Source organism: Entelurus aequoreus, linkage group LG02 (assembly GCF_033978785.1).
Source record: "Entelurus aequoreus isolate RoL-2023_Sb linkage group LG02, RoL_Eaeq_v1.1, whole genome shotgun sequence".
NCBI lineage: Eukaryota > Metazoa > Chordata > Actinopteri > Syngnathiformes > Syngnathidae > Entelurus > Entelurus aequoreus.
The window spans coordinates 92,940,590-92,955,214 of NC_084732.1; the positions used below are offsets into that span (position 1 = coordinate 92,940,590).

The 14,625-nt window shown below is 33.1% G+C and overlaps 1 protein-coding gene across 1 annotated transcript in view; it reads right to left on the minus strand.

Annotated features, from left to right (window-relative positions):
* Nucleotides 1-14,625, minus strand: part of LOC133642571 (cadherin-17-like) — an 82,160-nt gene that overhangs the window by 35,725 nt on the left and 31,810 nt on the right. The window contains exons 8-9 of the mRNA XM_062036839.1: nucleotides 13,118-13,330; nucleotides 1,486-1,562 (exon numbers count right to left, since the gene is read on the minus strand). Of these exons, the coding sequence (XP_061892823.1) occupies nucleotides 1,486-1,562; nucleotides 13,118-13,330 (290 nt within the window). The remainder of the gene's footprint in view (nucleotides 1-1,485; nucleotides 1,563-13,117; nucleotides 13,331-14,625) is intronic.

Here is a 14,625-nt window from a genome sequence, read left to right on the forward strand (position 1 = left end):
AGCTGCAAAAGGTGGACCGACATCATAAGAAACTTTGAATGCTCCAGGATACCAAAACATTTTGGACAATTCCACGCTCCCAATCTTGTAGGAACAGTTTGGAGCTGGCCCCTTTCTCTTCCAACAAGCAAGGTTCATAAAGACAAGGACGACAGAGTCTGGTGTGGATGAACTTGACTGGCCTGCGCAGAGTCCTGACCTGAACCCGATAGAACACCTTTAGAACGGAGACTGAGAGCCAGGCCTTCTCGAAGTGTGACCTCACCAATGCGTTTTTTTTGGAAGAATGGTGGAAAATTCCTTTGAACACACTCCGCAACCTTGTGGACAGCCTTCCCATGTAGAGTTGAAGCTTTAATAGCTGCAAAAGGTGGACTGACATCATAAGGAACTTTGAATGCTCCAGGATACCAAAACATTTTGGACAATTCCATGCTCCTAATCTTGTGGGAACAGTTTGGAGTGGGTCCCTTCCAATTCCAACAAGCAAGGTTCATACAGACATGGACGACAGAGTCTGATGTGGATTAACTTGACTGGCCTGCACAGAGTCCTGACCTGAACCCGATAGAACACCTTTAGAACGGAGACTGAGAGCCAGGCCTTCTCGAAGTGTGACCTCACCAATGCGCTTTTTTTGGAAGAATGGTGGAAAATTCCTTTGAACACACTCCGCAACCTTGTGGACAGCCTTCCCATGAAGAGTTGAAGCTGTTATAGCTGCAAAAGGTGGACCGACATCATAAGGAACTTTGAATGCTCCAGGATACCAAAACATTTTGGACAATTCCATGCTCCTAATCTTGTGGGTACAGTTTGGAGCGGGTCCCTTCCAATTCCAACAAGCAAGGTTCATACAGACATGGACGACAGAGTCAGGTGTGGATGAACTTGACTGGCCTGCACAGAGTCCTGACCTGAACCCGATAGAACACCTTTAGAACGGAGACTGAGAGCCAGGCCTTCTCGATTTTGGACAATTCCATGGGATGGCACTTATGTGGGTGAAGGTAGGTGGCCGCATATTTTTGGCAATATAGTCTATGTATGCAAACTACAACCATTCTCTAAATGCATGTTTGACGTGTTAGACCAGGTTACGCGATTATGAAATCACTTCTGTTGTCATTTTCAACACGATAGTGCATCTGCTGCAGGGATGATGTTAGGCCGCTCTAAAAATACCCCAGTGGAAAGTTCTCTCCAAAGGAAGCTAATGTGATTAAACTCTAAGAGCACTGTCTACGTAGAATACAAAGAAGAGAATAAAACTCAGATAACGCCGCTCCATCTCCATGAGCCCGGGATTAGAGGCCGTGCTTTATTTAGTACCACCGCCCAGGAAAATTAGATCAACGACCTGCAGAGTCATGGTCTGCGGTGGTCTAGCCACTTACTGTATGCGGGGGGGGGGGGGGGGGTCCGGGGGATGGTCCGCCGGCCCTGTTTCAAAGCCTATTCTGGATGCTGTTTTAGCCATCGTACCTCGTGTTGGGAGAAGACCGGCGGGTTGTTGTTCTCGTCTTGCACCGTCACCACCACCGTGCAGGAACTGTTCAGACCTGTCGGGACATCACAACACCTCCTGTCGGTGACTCAGGTCGCAAATAAAAGATGAGGAAGGGACAGTCAGGTCTGACTCATGCAGATGCACACTGCAAAAACTGCAATCTAAGTAAGATGAAATATCTCAAATAAGGGTGATATTTGCTTATTTTCTGTCTGATAAGATAATTCTTCTCACTAAGCAGATTTTATGTTAGAGTGTTTTACTTGTTTTAAGGGTTTTGGTCCTAAATGATCTTAGTAAGATATTACAGCTTGTTGCTGAGATTTGATGACCTATATTGAGTAAAACATGCTTGAAACTAGAATATCAACTGTTGCAAAGCTGTGTCATCAACACTCACAAGTATAAAACTGCTTTTTTAAAGTAATAATTTCTTATTTCAAGCATTAAAAATATATATATATTTTGGTCAACATATGAAATAACAAGTGTGTGTAAAAATTTAAAGTGCTCCCCTCTGGTCAACATATGAAATAACAAGTGTGATTGATTTTAAAAAAATGAATAAATATGTATTTAGAGACATGCTGTAAATAATGAAGATTAAAATCCAATTACAAACAAAAAATTAAAGAAAATACAAATTAACTAAAAGCAGTCTTTTCCTCACAATGTGTTGACTTTTTTTTTAAAATAAATTTGGGAACAATTTCTGATATTCTTTCTGTTTCTGTAGTATTGCCATATTTTCTCCTAAAATGATTACTTTTTAATGCAAAATGGTGACATTTGTCATATAAAATTCTGACTTTTATCACAATTTTTTGTAAAAATTTTCTTGTAAAATAGTGACATTTTTTGAGTAAAATTATGACTTTTGTCATAATTTTTGCCAAGTAAAATTCTGATTATTATTATAATATTGCCAACATTTTAAAGTTTTCTTATACAATTGTGACTTTTGTCAAGTAAGATTTAGACTATTTTAATAAACTTGCCAAAATATTAAGCTTTTTTTGTAAAATTGCGACTGTTATTGAGTAAAATTCCAACTTGTATCATAATATTGCACAAATGTTCAGTTTTTCTTGTACAATTTTGACTTGCGTTGAGTAAAATTACGACTTTTATTATAATACTGCCAAAATTCCAAGTTTTTCTTGTGAAATTTTGACCTTTTGCTTGTGAAATACCAACTCATTTTACACGACAAGCATTTTTATATCTGCATAGTATGTACACTGCAAATACTGAAATCTAAGTAAGATTAAATATCTCAAATAAGGGTGATATTTGCTTATTTTCTGTCTGATAAGATCATTCTTCTCACTAAGCAGATTTTATGTTAGAGTGTTTTACTTGTTTTAAGGGTTTTGGTCCTACATTATCTTAGTAAGATATTACAGCTTGTTGCTGAGATTTGATGACCTATATTGAGTAAAACATGCTTGAAACTAGAATATCAACTGTTGCAAAGCTGTGTCATCAACACTCACAAGTATAAAACTACTTTTTTAAAGTAATAATTTCTTATTTCAAGCATGAAAAAAATATATATTCTGGTCAACATATGAAATAACAAGTGTGTGTAAAAATTTAAAGTGCTCCCCTCTGGTCAACATATGAAATAACAAGTGTGTGCAAGAAATTGAATGAGCCCCCTTTGGCCAAAATTGATTTAAAAAAATGAATAAATATGTATTTAGAGACATGCTGTAATAACTTGAAGTAAATAATGAAGATTAAAATCCAATTACAAACAAAAAATGAAAGAAAATACAAATTAACTAAAAGCAGTCTTTTCCTCACAATGTGTTGACTTTTTTTTTTTATATAAAATTGGGAACAATTTCTCCTATTCTTTCTGTTTCTGTAGTATTGCCATATTTTCTCCTAAAATTATTACTTTTTAATGCGAAATGGTGACATTTGTCTTATAAAATTCTGACTTTTATCACAATGTGGCCAATTTTTTTGTTGTTCTTGTAAAATACTGACATTTTTTGAGTAAAATTATGACTTTTGTCATAATTTTTGCCAAGTAAAATTCTGATTATTATTATAATATTGCCAACATTTTAAAGTTTTCTTATACAATTGTGACTTTTGTCGAGTAAGATTTAGACTATTTTAATAAACTTGCCAAAATGTTGAGCTTTTCTTGTAAAATTGCGACTGTTATTGAGTACAATTCCAACTTTTATCATAATGTTGCACAAATGTTCAGTTTTTCTTGTACAATTTTGACTTGCGTTGAGTAAAATTACGACTTTTATTATAATACTGCCAGAATTCTAAGTTTTTCTTGTGAAATTTTGACCTTTTTCTTGTAAAATTCCAAATAATTTTTCACGACAAGCATTTTTAAATCTGCATAGTATGTACACTGCAAATACTGAAATCTAAGTAAGATTAAATATCTCAAATAAGGGTGATATTTGCTTATTTTCTGTCTGATAAGATCATTCTTCTCACTAAGCAGATTTTATGTTAGAGTGTTTTACTTGTTTTAAGGGTTTTGGTCCTACATTATCTCAGTAAGATATTACAGCTTGTTGCTGAGATTTGATGACCTATATTGAGTAAAACATGCTTGAAACTAGAATATCAAGTGTTGCAAAGCTGTGTCATCAACACTCACAAGTATAAAACTACTTTTTTAAAGTAATAATTTCTTATTTCAAGCATGAAAAAAAAATATATTCTGGTCAACATATGAAATAACAAGTGTGTGTAAAAATTTAAAGTGCTCCCCTCTGGTCAACATATGAAATAACAAGTGTGTGTAAGAAATTGAATGAGCCCCCTTTGGCCAAAATTGATTTAAAAAATGAATAAATATGTATTTAGAGACATGCTGTAATAACTTGAAGTAAATAATGAAGATTAAAATCCAATTACAAACAAAAAATGAAAGAAAATACAAATTAACTAAAAGCAGTCTTTTCCTCACAATGTGTTGACTTTTTTTTTCATAAAATTGGGAACAATTTCTCCTATTCTTTCTGTTTCTGTAGTATTGCCATATTTTGTCCTAAAATGATTACTTTTTAATGCAAAATGGTGACATTTGTCATATAAAATTCTGACTTTTATCACAATTTTTTGTAAAAATGTTTTTGTAAAATAGTGACATTTTTTGAGTAAAATTATGACTTTCGTCATAATTTTGCGAAGTAAAATTCTGATTATTATTATTATAATATTGCCAACATTTTAAAGTTTTCTTATACAATTGTGACTTTTGTCGAGTAAGATTTAGACTATTTTAATAAACTTGCCAAAATGTTAAGCTTTTCTTGTAAAATTGCTACTGTTGAGTAAAATTCCAACTTTTATCATAATATTGCACAAATGTTCAGTTTTTCTTGTACAATTTTGACTTGCGCTGAGTAAAATTACGACTTTTATTATAATACTGCCAGAATTCTAAGTTTTTCTTGTTAAATGTTGACCTTTTTCTTGTAAAATTCCAACTCATTTTTCACGACAAGCATTTTTATATCTACATAGTATGTACACTGCAAATACTGAAATCTAAGTAAGATTAAATATCTCAAATAAGGGTGATATTTGCTTATTTTCTGTCTGATAAGATAATTCTTCTCACTAAGCAGATTTTATGTTAGAGTGTTTTACTTGTTTTAAGGGTTTTGGTCCTAAATGATCTCAGTAAGATATTACAGCTTGTTGCTGAGATTTGATGACCTATATTGAGGAAAAGATGCTTGAAACTAGAATATCAACTGTTGCAAAGCTGTGACATCAACACTCACAAGTATAATACTGCTTTTTTAAAGTAATAATTTCTTATTTCAAGCATTAAAAATATATATATATATTTTGGTCAACATGTGAAATAACAAGTGTGTGTAAAAATTTAAAGTGCTCCCCTCTGGTCAACATATGAAATAACAAGTGTGATTGATTTAAAAAAAATGAATAAATATGTATTTAGAGACATGCTGTAAATAATAAAGATTAAAATCCAATAACAAACAAAAAATTAAAGAAAGTACAAATTAACTAAAATCAGTCTTTTCCTCACAATGTGTTGACTTTTTTTTTTTTAATAAAATTGGGAACAATTTCTCCTATTCTTTCTGTTTCTGTAGTATTGCCATATTTTCTCCTAAAATTATTACTTTTTAATGCAAAATGGTGACATTTGTCATATAAAATTCTGACTTTTATCACAATTTTTTGTAAACATTTTCTTGTAAAATAGTGACATTTTTTGAGTAAGATTATGACTTTTGTCATAATTTTGCCAAGTAAAATTCTGATTATTATTATAATATTGCCAACATTTTAAAGTTTTCTTATACAATTGTGACTTTTGTCGAGTAAGATTTAGACTATTTTAATAAACTTGCCAAAATGTTGAGCTTTTCTTGTAAAGTTGCTACTGTTATTGAGTACAATTCCAACTTTTATCATAATATTGCACAAATGTTCAGTTTTTCTTGTACAATTTTGACTTGCGTTGAGTAAAATTACGACATTTATTATAATACTGCCAGAATTCTAAGTTTTTCTTGTGAAATTTTGACCTTTTTCTTGTAAAATTCCAACTCATTTTTCACGACAAGCATTTTTATATCTGCATAGTATGTACACTGCAAATACTGAAATCTAAGTAAGATGAAATATCTCAAATAAGGGTGATATTTGCTTATTTTCTGTCTGATAAGATCATTCTTCTCACTAAGCAGATTTTATGTTAGAGTGTTTTACTTGTTTTAAGGGTTTTGGTCCTACATTATCTTAGTAAGATATTACAGCTTGTTGCTGAGATTTGATGACCTATATTGAGTAAAACATGCTTGAAACTAGAATATCAACTGTTGCAAAGCTGTGTCATCAACACTCACAAGTATAAAACTGCTTTTTTAAAGTAATAATTTCTTATTTCAAGCATTAAAAATATATATGTATTTTGGTCAACATATGAAATAACAAGTGTGTGTAAAAATTTAAAGTGCTCCCCTCTGGTCAACATATGAAATAACAAGTGTGATTGATTTAAAAAAAATGAATAAATATGTATTTAGAGACATGCTGTAATAACTTGAAGTAAATAATGAAGATTAAAATCCAATTTCAAACAAAAAATTAAAGAAAATACAAATTAACTAAAAGCCGTCTTTTCCTCACAATGTGTTGACTTTTTTTTTTATAAATTTGGGAACAATTTCTGATATTCTTTCTGTTTCTGTAGTATTGCCATATTTTCTCCTAAAATGATTACTTTTTAATGTAAAATGGTGACATTTGTCATACAAAATTCTGACTTTTATCACAATTTTTTGTAAAAAATTTTTTGTAAAATAGTGACATTTTTTGAGTAAAATTATGACTTTTGTCATAATTTTTGCCAAGTAAAATTCTGATTATTATTATAATATTGCCAACATTTTAAAGTTTTCTTATACAATTGTGACTTTTGTCGAGTAAGATTTAGACTATTTTAATAAACTTGCCAAAATGTTGAGCTTTTCTTGTAAAATTGCTACTGTTATTGAGTACAATTCCAACTTTTATCATAATATTGCACAAATGTTCAGTTTTTCTTGTACAATTTTGACTTGCGTTGAGTAAAATTACGACTTTTATTATAATACTGCCAAAGTTCCAAGTTTTTCTTGTGAAATTTTGACCTTTTGCTTGTGAAATTCCAACTCATTTTACACGACAAGCATTTTTATATCTGCATAGTATGTACACTGCAAATACTGAAATCTAAGTAAGATTAAATATCTCAAATAAGGGTGATATTTGCTTATTTTCTGTCTGATAAGATAATTCTTCTCACTAAGCAGATTTTATGTTAGAGTGTTTTACTTGTTTTAAGGGTTTTGGTCCTACATTATCTTAGTAAGATATTACAGCTTGTTGCTGAGATTTGATGACCTATATTGAGTAAAACATGCTTGAAACTAGAATATCAACTGTTGCAAAGCTGTGTCATCAACACTCACAAGTATAAAACTACTTTTTTAAAGTAATAATTTCTTATTTCAAGCATGAAAAATATACATATTCTGGTCAACGTATGAAATAACAAGTGTGTGTAAAAATTTAAAGTGCTCCCCTCTGGTCAACATATGAAATAACAAGTGTGTGTAAGAAATTGAATGAGCCCCCTTTGGCCAAAATAGATTTTTAAAAAATGAATAAATATGTATTTAGAGACATGCTGTAATAACTTGAAGTAAATAATGAAGATTAAAATCCAATTACAAACAAAAAATGAAGGAAAATACAAATTAACTAAAAGCAGTCTTTTCCTCACAATGTGTTGACTTTTTTTTTATATATATAAAATTGGGAACAATTTCTCCTATTCTTTCTGTTTCTGTAGTATTGCCATATTTTCTCCTAAAATTGTTACTTTTTAATGCAAAATGGTGACATGTGTCTTATAAAATTCTGACATTTATCACAATGTGGCCAATTTTTTTGTTGTTCTTGTAAAATACTGACATTTTTTGAGTAAAATTATGACTTTTGTCATAATTTTGCCAAGTAAAATTCTGATTATTATTATAATATTGCCAACATTTTAAAGTTTTCTTATACAATTGTGACTTTTGTCGAGTAAGATTTAGACTCTTTTAATAAACTTGCCAAAATGTTGAGCTTTTCTTGTAAAATTGCGACTGTTATTGAGTACAATTCCAACTTTTATCATAATATTGCACAAATGTTCAGTTTTTCTTGTACAATTTTGATTTGCGTTGAGTAAAATTACGACTTTTATTATAATACTGCCAGAATTCTATGTTTTTCTTGTGAAATTTTGACCTTTTTCTTGTAAAATTCCAACTCATTTTTCACGACAAGCATTTTTATATCTGCATAGTATGTACACTGCAAATACTGAAATCTAAGTAAGATTACATATTTCAAATAAGGGTGATTTTTGCTTATTTTCTGTCTGATAAGATAATTCTTCTCACTAAGCAGATTTTATGTTAGTGTTTTACTTGTTTTAAGGGTTTTGGTTCTAAATTATCTTAGTAAGATATTACAGCTTGTTGCTGAGATTTGATGACCTATATTGAGTAAAACATGCTTGAAACTAGAATATCAACTGTTGCAAAGCTGTGTCATCAACACTCACACTGCAAAAAGTCAGTGTTCAAAAACAAGAATAAAAAATACAAAAATGAGGGGTATTTTATTTAAACTAAGCAAAATTATCTGCCAATAGAACAAGAAAATTTGGCTTGTCAAGACTTTCCAAAACAAGTAAAATGATCTAACCTCAATGAACCCAAAAATACCTTAAAATAAGTATATTCTCACTAATAACAAGTGTACTACAATATGAGTACGTATTTTCTATTGTTTCATTGAAAATAAAACAGCAAAGTCCATTTTGCTGTCATCTGTTTTAATTATGAGACACAATTGTGTCAAAGTCATGATTTATTTTTTTTCGTGCTTGAAATAAGAAATTATTACTTTAAAAAAAGTAGTTTTATACTTGTGAGTGTTGATGACACAGCTTTGCAACACTTGATATTCTAGTTTCAAGCATGTTTTACTCAATATAGGTCATCAAATCTCAGCAACAAGCTGTAATATCTTACTGAGATCATTTAGGACCAAAACCCTTAAAACAAGTAAAACACTCTAACATTAAAATCTGCTTAGTGAGAAGAATTATCTTATCAGACAGAAAATAAGCAAATATCACCCTTATTTGAGATATTTCATCTTACTTAGATTTCAGTTTTTGCAGTGTAAGTACTCATATAGTAGTACAGTTGGTACAGTACAGTAAACGGACAGTTAATATTTAAACATTTAACATTTGACATTTCTAACAATTTTGAACAGAAATAGTTCATGCACATTCAGATAAATTCTTCAAAATGACAATTTAAAAACATTTTGGCCGGGGACCGGGCTGTATATATGCGCACTAATTGACTGAAAGAGCACGCACTTGGCGCGATGATGTCATGTTATCGATGGAAAAATGCATTTTTAAACCATATGATTTGCCTGAGCGGCTAGTAGACCCCGAGAGTAACCATTAAGAACAATAAATTGGTGTTTAGTATAAGTTTGCTGGTTTCAAGAAATGTAATGCCGAGCGCATATCATTATGTGAAAATAATGGCACTAGCATTTACTTCATTTAAGAATATTTTTCAACATATTGAGCAAAAAAGTCTAATATTTGTTTTTTCTACCAAGAAAAGTGCACTTGTTATTAGTGAGAATATACTTATTTTAAGGTATTTTTTGGGTTCATTGAGATTAGCTAATTTTACTTGTTTTGGAAAGTCTTGACAAGCCGAATTTTCTTGTTCTATCGGCAGATAATTTTGCTTATTTCAAATAAAATACCCCTCATTTTTGTATTTTTTTTTCTTGCTTTTGAACACTTTTTGCAGTGTACACACACCATAATAATATGAAATGTTGAAGAACAGTACAATCCAATTAGCAGTGCGGCTTCATAGCTTACCAAAGTCGTACTAAAACATTTTGACAGATTTTTGAGCGCCGTATGTAATGTTCTATATTAGAACATATAAAGTTTTGCTGTTGTTTACTTGAGTCATATTGCCATCATATTGCAGTCTACATGTATCTCTTATGTTTGACTGCCATCTACTGGTCACACTTATCATTACGCCATGTACCAAATAAAATTGCTTCCAGGTCGGTAAGCACAACCAAAATGATTCCGTACATTAGACACACCGGGTTATAAGGCACACCGTCGAGTTTTGAGAAAATGAAAAGATTTTAAGTGCGCCTTACAGTCCGGAAAATACGATATTCATTGATAGATTTTTGAGCGCCGTGTGTAATGTTCTAGATTTTCAATGGAACATATAAAATGTTGGTGTTGTTTACTTGAGTCATATTGCCATCATAGTGCAGTCTACACGTATCTCTTATGTTTGACTGCCATCTACTGGTCAACACTTATCATTACGCCATGTACCAAATAAAATTGCTTCGAGGTCGGTAAGCAAAACCAGCATTATTCCGTACATATTGAAATAATAGTGCAGTCTACATGTATTTCTTATGTTTGACTGCCATCTACTGGTCACACTTATCATTACGCCATGTACCAAATAAAATTGCTTCGAGGTCGGTACGCAAAACCAGAATTATTCCGTACATATTGCCATCATAGTACAGTCTACCCGTATCTCTTATGTTTGACTGCTATCTTCTGGTCACACTTATCATTACACATGCATGTACCAAATAAAATTGCTTCGAGGTCGGTAAGCAAAACCAGAATGATTCCGTACATTAGACACACCGGGTTATAAGGCGCACCGTCGAGTTTTGAGAAAATGAAAAGATTTTAAGTGCGCCTTACAGTCCGGAAAATACGATATTCATTGATAGATTTTTGAGCGCCGTGTGTAATGTTCTAGATTTTCAATGGAACATATAAAATGTTGGTGTTATTTACTTGAGTCCTATTGCCATCATAGTGCAGTCTACATGTATCTCTTATGTTTGACTGCCATCTACTGGTCACACTTATCATTACGCCATGTACCAAATAAAATTGCTTCGAGGTCGGTAAGCAAAACCAGAATTATTCCGTACATATTGCCAACATAGTGCAGTCTACATGTATCTCTTATGTTTGACTGCCATCTACTGGTCACACTTATCATTACGCCATGTACCAAATAAAATTGCTTCGAGGTCAGTAAGCAAAACCAGCATTATTCCGTACATATTGAAATAATAGTGCAGTCTACATGTATTTCTTATGTTTGACTGCCATCTACTGGTCACACTTATCATTACGCCATGTACCAAATAAAATTGCTTCGAGGTCGGTAAGCAAAACCAGAATTATTCCGTACATATTGCCATCATAGTACAGTCTACCCGTATCTCTTATGTTTGACTGCCATCTTCTGGTCACACTTATCATTACACATGCATGTACCAAATAAAATTGCTTCGAGGTCGGTAAGCAAAACCAGAATGATTCCGTACATTAGACACACCGGGTTATAAGGCGCACTGTCGAGTTTTGAGAAAATGAAAAGATTTTAAGTGCGCCTTACAGTCCGGAAAATACAATATTCATTGATAGATTTTTGAGCGCCGTGTGTAATGTTTTAGATTTTCTATGGAACATATAAAATGTTGGTGTTGTTTACTTGAGTCATATTGCCATCATAGTGCAGTCTACACGTATCTCTTATGTTTGACTGCCATCTACTGGTCACACTTATCATTACGCCATGTACCAAATAAAATTGCTTTGAGGTCGGTAAGCAAAACCAGAATTATTCCGTACATATTGAAATAATAGTGCAGTCTACATGTATCTCTTATGTTTGACTGCCATCTACTGGTCACACTTATCATTATGCCACGTACCAAATAAAATTGCTTCGAGGTCGGTAAGCAAAACCAGAATTATTCCGTACATATTGCCATCATAGTACAGTCTACCCGTATCTCTTATGTTTGACTGCCATCTTCTGGTCACACTTATCATTACACATGCATGTACCAAATAAAATTGCTTCGAGGTCGGTAAGCGCAACCAGATTTATTCCGTACATATTGAAATCATAGTGCAGTCTACATGTATCTCTTATGTTTGACTGCCATCTACTGGTCACACTTATCATTACGCCATGTAACAAATAAAATTGCTTCGAGGTCGGTAAGCAAAACCAGCATTATTCCGTACATATTGAAATAATAGTGCAGTCTACATGTATTTCTTATGTTTGACTGCCATCTACTGGTCACACTTATCATTACGCCATGTACCAAATAAAATTGCTTCGAGGTCGGTAAGCAAAACCAGCATTATTCCATACATATTGCCATCATAGTACAGTCTACCCGTATCTCTTATGTTTGACTGCCATCTTCTGGTCACACTTATCATTACACATGCATGAACCAAATAAAATTGCTTCGAGGTCGGTAAGCAAAACCAGAATTATTCCGTACATATTGCCAACATAGTGCAGTCTACATGTATCTCTTATGTTTGACTGCCATCTACTAGTCACACTTATCATTACGCCATGTACCAAATAAAATTGCTTTGAGGTCGGTAAGCAAAACCAGAATTATTCCGTACATATTGCCATCATAGTACAGTTTACCCGTATCTCTTATGTTTGACTGCCATCTTCTGGTCACACTTATCATTACACATGCATGTACCAAATAAAATTGCTTCGAGGTCGGTAAGCAAAACCAGAAGTATTCCGTACGGGTTATAAGGCGCACTGTTGAGTTTTGAGGGGGGGGGAAGGATTTTAAGTGCGCCTTATAGTCCGGAAAATACGGTATGTTCGTTAAATTTGCAATGTGATGAATATGCAAACGCTTAATAAACGCTAAATAAAAAAACATGTTTTTTACAGTTAATTTGATTTTGGAGATTTGGTGCAATTACCCACATACCCTTTTAATGAGCTACCATTTACAGAATTTTCCCAACATTTTGAGTATTCTAACTGTCAGAGAAATGTACTGAGTTTGTTAGCTGATGGGATCACTAATTTTCTTTTTATTACATTGTTTTATTCCAAACTAAAACCAAACAGTCCAATGAGGTCAGTCAAAATTCACCTTTAGCGTCTTCAGCAGTGATGGTGAGTGTGTACTGGGGGGCCGTTCCCTCCATGCTGTCTGCTTGGACAGAGATGACCCCAGAGTCCCGGTCCACTCTGAACAGAGCGCGAGGACTCTCTGGGATTTGTCCCACCAAGCGATAAAAGATCCGCACGTTGTCGGTCTTAGGGTCGTCGTTGTCGGCCGCCTGAACCGTCAAGATTTCCGTCCCTTCAGAGACAGACACAAGTCGGTTTTCAGCCACTGCTCTTTGCAAAAAAAGGTGAGGAAGATGACCTTTTACCTAGAAATAAAATTGTAAAAGCCTGGCCAGAAAAGCTTTTATTCAAGAATCACAACACAGTGAGCTTTTAAAGTATTTTACTAGGGTATGACACTGTTTTTCCATATATTTTTCCAATGTGCCTTTCTAAAAGTTACTGTTCAAATAAAATGTTGCACATTTGCTGTGGATAAACATATTTCTCAATGAACATGTCCGGTAAGACTTTGATTGATTGATTGAAACGTGTATTAGTAGATACACAGTACAGTACATATTCCGTACAATTGACCACTAAATGGTAATACCCGAATACGTTTTTCAACTTGTTTAAGTCGGGGTCCACGTTAATCAATTCATGGTAAACGAAGACAATAATTCCTTTACTACTTTAAAATGAACCAGAACATTCCCACCGACATTTTGATGGGCCTGAACCTTTGGGACGGGGTCGGTCGAAGCCAGCATACTTCTAAGATGGCGTCAAGTATTCCAAACTAATGAATTTATGTTTAAAACTACAAAAATAGCGAAAAGCTAGCATAAAACGTTAGCATGCTAACGTCATCATGATGGCATAAGACAAGTTAGCGTACTTCTGAGATGACGGCAAGTATTAAAATGTCATATTTTTAGTTGTACTCATGGGTTGTACTCAAAATTTGCTAAAAAGCCATGCTACTGTTAGCATGCTAGTATAATAGATGTTAGCATACTTCTAAGATGGTGTCAAGTATCCAAACTAATAATTTTTAGGTTCAAAACTACAAAAATAGCTAAAAGATAGCATAAAACATTAGCATGCTAACGTTAGCATGATGGCATCAGACAAGTTAGCGTACTTCTGAGATGGCGGCAAGTATTAAAATGCACTATTTTTAGTTGTACTCGTACAAAATCAGCATAAAATGTTAGGATGCTACTGTTAGTATGCTAGTATAAGAGACGTTACTTTCAAGATGGCGTTAAGTATCAAAATCCATGATTTTTAGGTTTAAAAACATAGAGATTTAGCTAAAAAGTTAGCGCACATGTAAGATAGCGTACTTGTAAGATAGCAACAAGTATAAAAATGCAGTCTTTTTAGTTGTAAACTTACAAAATTAGCAAAAAAGCTCATTTTTTTGGTGTAGTTTGGCGTCAAGTATCCAAACTAATGATTTTTAGGTTCAAAACTATAAAAATAGCTAAAAGATAGCATAAAACGTTAGCATGCTAGCGTTAGCATGATGGCATAAGACAA